Raw genomic sequence first — 11916 nt, 5'->3', positions numbered from 1 at the left:
AAAATTGGGTTGCCTCCCAACAAGCGCTATTGTTTAATGCCCCTAGCTATGCATAAAAAGCAAGGATAGATCTAGGTATTGCCATCTTTGATAGGCAATTCCTCAATGAGGCATCTACCATTTTTAGGAATTTATTTATTTTTATTGATTATCAAATTTTTAGACACAAGATCGAAAAATTCATTTGTAATAAATGGTTCCTTAATGATAGCAAAAAGATTGGGACGAATACTTATAGATTTGAGATCCGCAGTTTCCTTACTAGAGGATTCACCCTTATTTTTAGGAACATAGATAAGATTAGCAATTTTAGTGGGAGGATTTGGAGTATTCTTTACGGAAGAAAAAGCGGTTCCCAAGTTGGTAATAATATCCTCAAGTTTATCGATCCTAGTGGAATCGTGATTTATTTTCTCATTAACTATGGGTTCCTTCTCTTTAATATTTTTCAAAGTGACTCCTACTTTAGATCCATATTGAGAGATTCGGTTGTGGATCTTTTTATCCAAATTTTCAATTAATTCTACGGTAGCAACCTTATTTTCAGTAATTTTGAGCCTTTGCATTACATGCTCCAAAGTTAATACAGTTCCATTAACCAAAAGAGGAGGTGAGCCAAACAAATCTATCATAGCATTATAGGAATCAAAAGTATGGCTACCCAAGAAGTTCCCTCCGGTGATATTATCAAGGACATATCTGTGCCAAGGAGTAGCGCCTACATAAAAATGCAAAGAAGAACGGAAGTAGATTGCTTCCTCGTAGATCTATTTTGAGCATTGCAAATTCTATACCAAGCGTCTTTTAGATTTTCTCCCTCCCTTTGCTTAAAATTTAGAATTTCATTCTTGGGACACAACGGAGAAGATAATGGACTAGCCATAACGACAAGCAAACAGAAAAGAGGCGAACGGAAAGAGAGGGAGGATAGAGAGAGAGAGGGCGAATAAAACGGAAGGGTGAAGTGGGGGAGAGTAAAATGAGAGGCAAATGGCAAATAATGTAATGCGGGAGATAAGGATTGTGATGGGTACTTGCTATATTGACTTTTGCGTAGACTCCCCGGCAACGGCGCCAGAAATCCTTCTTGCTACCTCTTGAGCACTGCGTTGGTTTTCCCCGAAGAGGAAGCGATGATGCAGTAAAGTAGCGTAAGTATTTCCCTCAGTTCTGGAGAACCAATGTATCAATCCAGTAGGAGGCTACGCGCGAGTCCCTCGTACCTACACAAAACAAATAAATCCTCGCAACCAACGCGATAAGGGGTTGTCAATCCCTACACGGCCACTGATACGTCTCCAACGTATCTATAATTTTTGATTGCTCCATGCTATATTATCTACTGTTTTAGACATTATTGGGCTTTATTTTCCACTTTTATATTATTTTGGGACTAACCTATTAACCGGAGGCCCAGCCCAGGATTGCTGTTTTTTTGCCTGTTTTAGGGTTTCGAAGAAAAGGAATATCAAACGGAGTCCAAATGGAATGAAACCTTCGGAAACGTGATTTTCTCATCAGATAAGATCCAGGAAACTTGGACTGTCCGTCAAGAAAGCCACGAGGTGCTCACAAGGGTAGGGGCGCCCCCCCTAGGGTGCGCCCCCTGCTTTGTGGGCCCCTCGAAGCTCCACCGACGTACTTCTTCCTCCTATATATATCCACGTACCCCCAAACGATCGGGGACGGAGCCAAAAACCTAATTCCACCGCCGCAACTTTCTGTATCCACGAGATCCCATCTTGGGGCCTATTCCCGGAGCTCCACCGGAGGGGGCATCGATCACGGAGGGCTTCTACATCATCATCCAAGCCCTCCGATGAAGTGTGAGTAGTTTACTTCAGACCTACGGGTCCATAGCTAGTAGCTAGATGGCTCTTTCTGTCTTTTTGGATTTCAATACAATGTTCTCCCCCTCTCGTGGAGATCTATTCGATGTAATCTTCTTTTTGCGGTGTGTTTGTTGAGACCGATGAATTGTGGGTTATGATCAAGTCTATCTATGAATAATATTTGAATCTTCTCTGAATTCTTTTATGTATGATTGGTTATCTTTGCAAGTCTCTTTGAATTATCAGTTTGGTTTGGCCTACTAAATTGGTTGTTCTTGCCATGGGAGAAGTGCTTAGCTTTGGGTTCAATCTTGCGGTGTCTTTTCCTAGTGACAGAAGGGGCAGCAAGGCACGTATTGTATTGTTGCCATCGAGGATAACAAGATGGGTTTTTTATCATATTGCATGAAACTATCCCTCTACATCATGTCATCTTGCTTAAGGCGTTACTTTGTTTTTAACTTAATACTCTAGATGCATGCTGGATAGCGGTTGATGAGTGGAGTAATAGTAGTAGATGCAGAATCGTTTCGGTCTACTTGTCTCGGACGTGATGCCTATATACATGATCATACCTAGATATTCTCATAACTATGCTCAATTCTGTCAATGGCTCAACAGTAATTTGTTGACCCACCGAAGGCCAGAAGTCTTCGATATGGCGAGTGCAAAGCGGAATAGCTTGTATTGAGGCTGCATCTGTTGGAATAAAGATTTCTGCAATTGCATCTCTGTCCCACTCCGCTCCAGGAAGGATCAAGTCCCGAACCAATTGTGGGGGGTTAGCTATTCTGCTCATAATTGGCCGCATGTTATGTGGACGGGGTAGCCAGTTATGTTGCCATGTTGATGTGCTGTTTCCATCACCTATCCCCCTGATCAAACCCTGAACTGGGACTCATGAAAGAGAGAGCACGAGCAGTAGGTCTCCGTCGGGACTGTGAGTCCATATACGGGCCGAAAGGAAGCCCGGCACAAAGCCTCTTAAGGCCGGCCCCGACTCGATGTCAGAAGAAAAAAACCGGCCCCGACCGGCCGACCCGACCCTCTCGATCGCTCCCTCCCCGTCATCCACCTCTCGTCAGAAGAACCCTCCCTCTCCGCCCTCCGCCGCCGCCGCCGCCGCCGCCAATCGCAGCGCAGCCGCCTCGCCTCCGTCGAGCTCGTCCGCGGAGAAGTTGGCCTAGCCGCGGTCGCACGAGAATATGCTCGACATCAACCTCTTCCGCAAGGAGAAGGGCGGCGACCCTGAGCTCGTCCGCCAGTCGCAGCGCAGCCGCTTCGCCCCCGTCGAGCTCGTCGACGAGGTCATCGTCCTCGACGAGGCGTGGCGCCAGAGTAAGTCCTCCTCCTCTCCCCCCCAGAACCTTCCAGATCCGCGGACCCTGACCCCCCAGGACGTATCGTCTCCGCAGGGCAGTTCGAGCTCGACAAGATCCGGCAGGAGCTCAACAAAACCAGCAAGGAGATCGGCAAGCTCAAGGCCGTACGTCCCGCGTCGATTCGCCTCGCTTTGGTTTATCTTTTAGTCCTCGGGGTTAGCTCTGGATTTGTATGTGACGGCGAGCATGCCGCTTTGTTGCAGAAAAAGCAGGATGCGACGGAGCTGATACAGAGCACGGAGGAGATTAAGAAGAGGCTGGCCGCCAAGGAGACGGACGTGCAGGAGGCCAAGACCACCCTCGATGCCAAGCTAGTTACCATCGGCAACCTCGTGCATGAATCTGTGCCCATCAGCAACGACGAGGTGCGTTGAAAAAGTGCCAACCCCACATTTCATGGTTCTACAGATAACTAAGTCAGACATTGGCTGTATAACTTTGTGAAAGATACTAGTCTCCTTTAGTGATTGTTTGGAACTATACTAGCTCTAATTTAACCTAGTTCCTGTTCCCCTGTTTCTGCTGTCGGTATTCGTGATGCAATTTAGGTAACTATAGTAATACAAAACACATCACTGCACTACATTGAGTTGGCTTTGAATCTGCTTATGAGCAACTGGATGTTCCTATTCTAGAAATATGAAATGTAGGTTTGCTTCACAGAATTGATATAAAGGCATCTCAAGTTACTTAATAGTTCCTTCTCACAGGCAAACAATGCTATTGTGCGGACATGGGGCGAGAAGAGACTGGAGGAGAAATTGAAGAATCATGTGGATCTTTGCATAATGCTTGACATCGTATCTTTGGATAAGGGTAAATGCTCAAAAACAATCCTCTGTTGGTTGAATGCTTTCTCATTGTGCTTGGATTACTCTGGTTCAAGTTTGATTGAAAGTTGAATGCATTTTTTTACATGCCTACAGTTGTAATGAATTGCTTCTTTTGTTGTGCTCGCTGCCATTGTAGAATGGCCGTCTATGATTCTGTTCTACTTCTCTGTGACCATTGTTGAGGAAATCGTTAACTGGTAGCTGCTCGGTTGGCTAGCGAGTAGGGGATTAATCGGCTTCGGCAAGTTAATCGGCCATTTAATCAATTAATCAGATGATTTTTCGGTTTATCGGCTACTCGGTGACCCTATGAGTAGGGATTAATCGGCAAGTTAACTGGTTAATCGGATGAATTCTTGAACAGGGTCTGTGACGCAATTTTTTTTGTTCCGAACTTCGGGAGAAGCAGCTTACTGACAACTATAGGTTTTGTTTTAGGGTGACAAATATAGGTTTTTGTCTTTGACGAATTTTTAATAATCAGCACAGCTCTGCAATTTGTGTGGGCCTTATGTTAAACACTTACCAATAGTATTGTGTGTATTTGACTATAATTTCTGGTTTCAACTAGCACTGCTGTATCACTATCAACAACTGAAAATTCTGGTTTTAAGTAGCAACGTTGAGTCTGTTGTGTTAGCATGTTGGCCCCAGTACTTGGTATCACACAAATCATTATACAATTGCTGTGCTTGATACATATATGGGATGGGATTGATAGATACCTGTATTCCTCTATCTACCGTATTATGGAACACCAGATCATCAAATATAGTAATCCGGTACTCTCTTGAACTAAAACCCCGACACTTATTTTGGATCAGAGGGAGTAGCAGAATAGTAGCAACTTTTTATGTTTGCATCTACTTGCACTACGTTTAAGTTTATGAAAAAAACATTGTTCATTTGTACTTAAGAAGTTTTTTTCCCATCATAGCACAAGCTCGCTGGAGTTACTAAATTTGTGGAACCCCTGCTTTATTAAATTTTAAGCTACCTCTCATACTTTGCCCACTCATTCGCAGGTGCTGATGTAGCTGGTGGAAGAGGTTTCTTTTTGAAGGGTGACGGTGTTCTCCTGAACCAGGCGTTGATAAATTTTGGGCTATCATTCCTGGGAAAACGAGAATTTACACCAATGCAAACTCCTTTTTTCATGAGAAAGGAGATCATGGCAAAATGTGCCCAGTTGGCCCAATTTGATGAGGAGCTCTACAAAGTAAGTCCAAAGAGGTGTCCCTTGCATATTCTGGTGTTATTGATTAACTGTATTTCCATTTGTTTCCCTGTATTTAAAAATAAGGCCATGCTTTCTCGGGGTGTGGTAATGTATTTTCTTGTTAGTTTGCTGCTGTATGTTCACAGCTTCAGTAAGCATCACTCAGTTTCATTGAAGTTACATTCTGTTAGGTTGATTGGTAATGGTTCTCAGAGGAGTAACCTTCCATTTCCAGTTCTAACTATCTGGCAAGTCTTAACATGTACAGTTCTGGGCAAAGTTCAAAGCACCATTTTTTTGTTTATATTCTGTTTGTACACTGGTTCCTCATTATCATTGTTGATTTGAACTAATGATGTTTCAGTAGTATTAGTTTGAGTTTGATCCAACATGTGTAATAATATGTCCATCAGTCCATGACCGTTAGTTGCATTTGGCAGGTAACAGGTGACGGAGAGGATAAGTATCTCATAGCAACATCGGAGCAACCGCTATGTGCTTATCATCTAGGTGATCGAATTTATCCTGCAGATTTGCCTATCAGGTTGGTAGTGCCTAATTTTAGGTAGCTTGTCTTTAGTCACTAGGCGCAAGTAATTTGATAACAGACTTTGCGTGTTTAGATATGCTGGGTTCTCCACGTGCTTCCGGAAAGAAGCTGGTTCACACGGGAGGGACACAGCTGGCATCTTCAGAGTCCACCAGTTTGAAAAGATCGAGCAGTTCTGCGCCACAGGTCCAAATGACAATGTATCCTGGGAAATGCATGAGGAGATGATTAAAAATGCAGAAGATTTTTATCAGGCGGTAAGTATCTGAAGCTTTGCGAACCTTAAACAACAGTGTTGATATCCTCGACTGCGCGTTGCTGATATGTATAAACATTGCTTGCAGATTGGGCTACCATATCAACTAGTTTCAATTGTCTCTGGTGCTCTTAATGATGCTGCAGCTAAGAAGTATGATTTGGAAGCATGGTTCCCTGCATCAAAAACCTTCCGAGAATTAGTGTCCTGTTCAAATTGCACAGATTATCAGGCAAGGAGACTTGGAATAGGCTATGGCCAGAAAAAGGTAGGAGTTGCCCTTGTTTAAATGGATGCTTGTGCCTTGTGTGAGTATATCAAAATGTCTGACCACCTGATGTATGTATGTTGAATTGGCAGAATGATGAGCAATCGAAGCAGTTCGTTCATATGTTGAATTCCACGCTGACTGCAACTGAGAGGACACTTTGCTGTATTCTGGAGAACTACCAGCGGGAAGGTGGTGTTGAAGTGCCAGAGGTGTTGCGGCCATTCATGCTTGGAATAGATTTCCTTCCTTTCAAGCGGCCTCTTGTTGATAGCAAACAAGCTGCTGCTGACTCCAAACCCAATAAGTCTAAACCAAAGGTATTTTTGCCTTTTCCAGTTTCCGAAGACAGCATGTTAATCCACCACCAGTCTGATCGTTTATTTTGTCTCCTGGCAGGGAAATGCAGCTTGAACTGAAAATTGTTTCCAGGCAGATAATGATGCACCCTTCCTTTTATTAATTTCAAGAATGGTCTGTAGCATGATGATGATTTGGTCTCCCATTTTGGATGGTTTTGGTTACGAAGTATTGCAATCCAGGACACATAATTTACCGCAAAGTATATTAGTGTTTTTCATGACTATTCATTGGTTGCACTAATTAATCATTATAGAAATTGATGAAGTAGCGATAACTTAATTTATTTGTTATTGCAAGCTGACGTATAGATCACTCATTACCTGAGTAGCAGTGTTACTTGCCTCAGCCTAAGGCGTTGATTGCCTGGTCTTCAATGCACTCTGACTTGTGAGCCAGGTGTTTCTTTGATTCAAAGGATTCTCATCGGAATTTGTAGGATTGGAATCCTTAGGAAATTTTCCTATGTTGGTCAATTGATTTATAGGATTGAATCCTACAGGATTCCCCCCCCCCCCCCCCCTCCCTCCTAAGAATTTTCCTTTGTACCACGTTCCATAAGAATTTTAGCATCCGCTCAAACCATTTGGGAAGAATCCTATGTTTTTCTTGTGATGCAATCAAACAAACTAGTGTAATCCTACATTTTTCATATTTCCGTGCTTCTGAAATCCTGTGAATCAAAGGGCCCCGAAAGGTGGCGATGGATGATAATAACGACTTCATTTGCATTAGTTTTTCTTTACTCTTTTGCTCTTGTTTATCAACTCTTGGGCATGCCAGGTGAGTTACTGTATCATTCGATGCATTTGGATGGCCTTCAAACACCAGCCAGGCTTTGCAGTTGCAGTAGGATAGCATGTAATGCATCTTCCCTACCCTAGTTACATTTGAATCGATTTACGCTATTTCAAAAGATATCGGTTTGAAGCCCATTTAAAAAACGAAAACTGTAATCTAGCTTGCTATGCATATTTTTGCAGTGTTCATAGCTGCTATACATAATTTTCGCCATTATTTTTTAGAAGATAGTAAAACGTGTATGCGTGTTGGCACATCGCCCTTGGTCTTTTCTTGCTTGCCAGAAGGGCTGCTGACCTTGAAGATTTCATTTTGAGAGAATTTCTTATTTGACCTTTTCTTAAATTTTGCTTCCTTATTTGGCCTAAAATAATTTCTTCTCCCCTATTTGACACCTAAAGTAGATTTTGTTTCTTATATGACACTTTCGTCCATTTTAGTCACCAACGGGGTTAAGTGTGAGATGAAAAGATCATTTTGCCCCTAGTGCATTGTGTAACTATCCTAGATGTAGTAAAAAAACAATCAGTTCACCCATATTTTAGGGGTCAACAGATACTGCCCATGAATATGTATGCTCCAATATTTTGTTCCTTAGATAAACTGATCTGTACGTGTACATATCCGTACAAAACATCGCTAGTACTAGCGAGTTCGTTTAGGGATACGTAGTACTAACAATTTTTTTTTAGTGGTACGTAGTACTAGCGAGTGCAACTGCAGAGTGGACGGCCCACAACGCTGAGGCGAGCTCGGCCTTGGGCGTCCACGCTGACATGACACCACAGGCGTGACTGCCCGCCCATAGTTGTGCCATGAGTTGTGGATGGCGCCGGCCATGAAGGACGCGAAGCGGTGGAGCGGCTGTGGCGTCAACATCTGCGGCCGTGACGCTTTGAGGGCATCTTCATGGTTTGTTTATTGGCTTGTTGGTAAAATATGTCATGTCACCAACCAATATTTTAACATACAACTACTCTAATAGGTTGTATGTAATTTGCCTAGTAGGATTTAAGATAATAAATTAGGTGTTCTCTCATTCTACATTGAAGCTTGTGCAAGGTTTGTTGGTTCATGTACATACAAACTTACTTTTTTTTCTCATTTATTATATGGCATATTATCAAAAATTCTATGTGGCAAAATCTATCAGCAAGTATCTTATAACCATTGAAGATGCCTTGAGGCCAGACGCGATCGGCAATCTAGGCGATATGTGGAACACGTAATTGGTGAAGGGCAGCGCATGTGGCGGGTAGAGGTTGACACATGTCTCGACTTGTGTCTAATTTTTGTAAATTTAGTTATGAATTTCGGAGCTTAAATTTTAAGGCTCACAATTTAGCGAAGCATATATTTTTTTAGGAGGTGGCCGCCATATTTAACTAGGTCATCCTAAAGATCTTCCATCCGTCTCTGTAAATATTGTGACGATTTAATAAAAACTTTGCGAGATTGTTCAAAAAAAGGTCTTGACTCGTGTACCTTCTGATGAGATGTAGCTCCAAGTACGGTCGAGTACTTTTCGGCGAGATGCACGTGCAAGCTAGCTGCATCTGAGAGCATCTGCAGCCGCGCCCTCAACAGGCCCCCAAGGCCGTTTTTTAGCGTCGGCGCCGAAAAATCGGCCCAGTCGCGCCCTCAAGAGCCTGTTTTTCGCCGGATTGGGCCGAAATTGGCGCCTGCGCACCCAACCCAAACCGGCACGCTGGGGGCGCCCGGGGGCGCCGGCGCGAACGTTTTGGCGCGAAAGAGTGGCGGGACCGGCGCATCAGCGAGACGAAGGCTGGTCGTCCTCATCGTCTCGGTTTTCTCACGGGGAATCAATGCCAAGGCTGCCGCCGGTCAGCCTGCCATTGATTCACGGGCGACGAAGTGCGGCGACGCCGCCCCGCCTTCTGCCACGCGTTCGCACGCGGCCGCCCCCGAGCCGCTATAAAAGGCGCCCCTGGCCGCGCCCGTGAGGCACCCATCTATCGGCATCGGCAGTCCTCCCCCTCCTCGCCGCCGCACTTCCTCCCCTCTCTCCCCCGTTCGAGCCCCTCTCTCTCCCCCCGGCAACCATGAGCGCGAGGTACCCCGGCGCGACCAACCGTTCTGGCCGCCGCTCGCTGCATGAGTGGGAGGCCTACCTCCTCCACGAGGCCAACTACCCCGTGCCGCCCGACGTACGCGCTTCGTCGCGGTGGAGGCTCAGCGCCGGCGGGGTCCCTGTCCCCCCTCCGCCCGTCCCCGAGACGCCCTATTTCCACGTCGAGATCGAGCGTGCGCGGGCGTCCCTGACGGCCGCGGAGTGGGCGCTCCCGGAGTACGCCGACAACAACTATGCGGCGTGGACGACATACTTCGAACGCCGGCAGGAGGAGCGGCTCGTCTCCACCAACAACGCGCCGATGCCGCGCGGCCGCAACAACAGCGAGGGCCGCCGCCTGTGGTGGGGCGTCCCTGGCCGCACACTCAGCGGCGTCCTCGCACACGTCGAGGGCGGCAACGACCCGCCGCTCGAGTGAAGCAACGCGCCGAGGCGAGGGGTCGAGCAGCGGCCGTGTCAAGGAGGAGAAGCATCGGCCGTAGTTTAGGTTTTTTTTCATCACTTTTATTCGTGTAAAAAACGCCTAAATTTCCCTGAAATTTGGCCGTGTTTGTTCAAATTTGACCGTGTTTGTTGAAATTTGGATGAACTGTGGGGACGTCTGGAGCGATCTGGAGGCGGCGACTGGGAACGTGCTCGCCCTCACGCCAAAAAAACACCGGCTCGCCCCAAATGACGCTTTTTCGTGTCCTTGGGGGGCCTAACGGCTGGAGATGCTCTAAGCTAGCTGCATCTGATTATTTTCTGGCCGCCGATGGGGAGACTCACGTACTAGTAGTACGTACGCAGCTGGGTCGATTTGCACAATATGCACTTGCACGTGCTCCTACTAAGCACTAGACGCCGGTTAGTAGATCGATGGCACAACTTGAAACACACGCACGGGAGAACAGGGAACGCCGACTGATCGGCCTGGAAGTGTGTCGCTCCCTTTAACCTCTTCATATCTATGCGCAGCATCCATTCTACATCCGAAAAATATTTATGAACTGATTGCATTTTTACTTCATCCAGGATAGTTAAACAATGCACTAGAAGCAAAATGGTCTTTTCGCCTCATACCTACGCCGTTAGTGCCTAAAATGAACGAAAGTCTCGTATAAGAAACAAAATTTACTTTAGGTGTCAAATAAGGAAGAAATTTTATTTTAGGCCAAGTAGGGAAGCAAATTTTAAGAATTACCAAATAAGAAATTCTCTCTTTCCATATTGGCTGCAAATTCAGAGAAGATAACCTGACCTGCTCTCTCGGCATACTCTAGTCAGTTCCTTGGGATCAATTGCTAGACCGGAGCTTGAGAAACTATGGAGCCTCAGAATTGAGAGGAAAACAAAATTGTTACTCTTGCTTCTACTACTTCTGTTTTTAAATGTAAGACGTTTTGACAGTTCAAATAGTGTAGTACAAAATCAGCTTCACATTATTAAGGCTCCCGGACCGGATGGGTTTCCGGCTGAGTTCTATAAAAAGTGCTGGCACATTATTAAGGGGGATCTGCTACCTATGTTTACCGATCTTTTCTCGGGACAGCTACAACTGTTTCACTTGAATTTCGGAACCATCACATTACTCCCTAAGAGAACGGAGGCTGTGCGCATTGAGCAGTTCAGGCCGATTTGCCTACTCAATGTTAGTTTCAAAATATTCACCAAGGTCGGGACGAACAGGCTCTCACAGATTGCGCTTTCTGTGGTGCAACAGTCTCAAACTGCTTTTATGCCGGATAGAAACATCCTTGAAGGGGTGGTTGTCCTGCATGAAATGCTCCATGAAATTCATTCTAAAAAATTAGATGGAGTAATTTTTAAGGTGGATTTCGAAAAGGCGTATGATAAGGTTAAGTGGCCATTCCTGCAGCAGGCATTGCGTATGAAAGGTTTTGATGATGCCTGGCGCCATCAGGTGGAATCTTTTACGCAAAAAGGGAGTGTTGGTATTAAAGTAAATGACGATATAGGTCATTACTTCCAAACTCACAAGGGCCTCAGGCAAGGAGATCCAATGTCCCCTATCTTGTTTAACATCGTGGTGGATATGTTAGCAATTTTGATAGGAAGGGCGAAGGACAATGGACAAGTGGGTGGCCTAGTACCTCATCTGGTTGATGGAGGTGTATCTATTCTTCAATACGCTGATGATACAATACTCTTTATGGAGCACGATTTGGCCAAGGCGAGAAATATGAAGTTGTTACTATGCCTCTTTGAACAATTATCGGGGTTGAAGATCAATTTCCATAAGAGCGAGTTGTTCTGCTTTGGGAGAGCCAAAGACGAACAAGAGTCTTATAGGCAATTGTTTGGGTGCGAGTTGGGAAGTTTA

At 45.1% G+C, this 11916-nt stretch overlaps 1 protein-coding gene across 1 annotated transcript; it reads left to right on the top strand.

Annotated features, from left to right (window-relative positions):
* The first annotated feature begins 2848 nt into the window (after positions 1–2848).
* LOC123128590 (serine--tRNA ligase, cytoplasmic) lies at positions 2849–6926 on the top strand. The gene is made up of 10 exons (XM_044548632.1): positions 2849–3170; positions 3248–3318; positions 3418–3579; positions 3925–4030; positions 5073–5266; positions 5707–5810; positions 5890–6073; positions 6161–6340; positions 6433–6660; positions 6740–6926. Exons 1-10 carry the CDS (start codon positions 3038–3040, stop codon positions 6752–6754), a joined length of 1377 nt encoding a protein of 458 aa, XP_044404567.1. The 5' UTR covers positions 2849–3037; the 3' UTR covers positions 6755–6926.
* Positions 6927–11916: the final 4990 nt, after the last annotated feature.

The sequence above is a fragment of the Triticum aestivum genome, chromosome 6A (assembly GCF_018294505.1).
Source record: "Triticum aestivum cultivar Chinese Spring chromosome 6A, IWGSC CS RefSeq v2.1, whole genome shotgun sequence".
Taxonomy (NCBI): Eukaryota; Viridiplantae; Streptophyta; class Magnoliopsida; order Poales; family Poaceae; genus Triticum; species Triticum aestivum.
The sequence above is the reverse complement of the archived record's forward strand: the minus strand, read 5'-3'. Positions and strand labels throughout refer to the sequence as shown.

What these genes read in the sequence shown, in the direction of transcription:
- LOC123128590 (XM_044548632.1), top strand. Translation starts at nt 3,038, where the DNA reads ATGCTCGACATCAACCTCTTCCGCAAGGAGAAGGGCGGCGACCCTGAG. An exon ending in CAGAAGATTTTTATCAGGCG is followed by an intron (nt 6,074 to 6,160) that starts GTAAGTATCTGA and finishes CATTGCTTGCAG; the next exon opens with ATTGGGCTACCATATCAACT. An exon ending in TAGGCTATGGCCAGAAAAAG is followed by an intron (nt 6,341 to 6,432) that starts GTAGGAGTTGCC and finishes TTGAATTGGCAG; the next exon opens with AATGATGAGCAATCGAAGCA.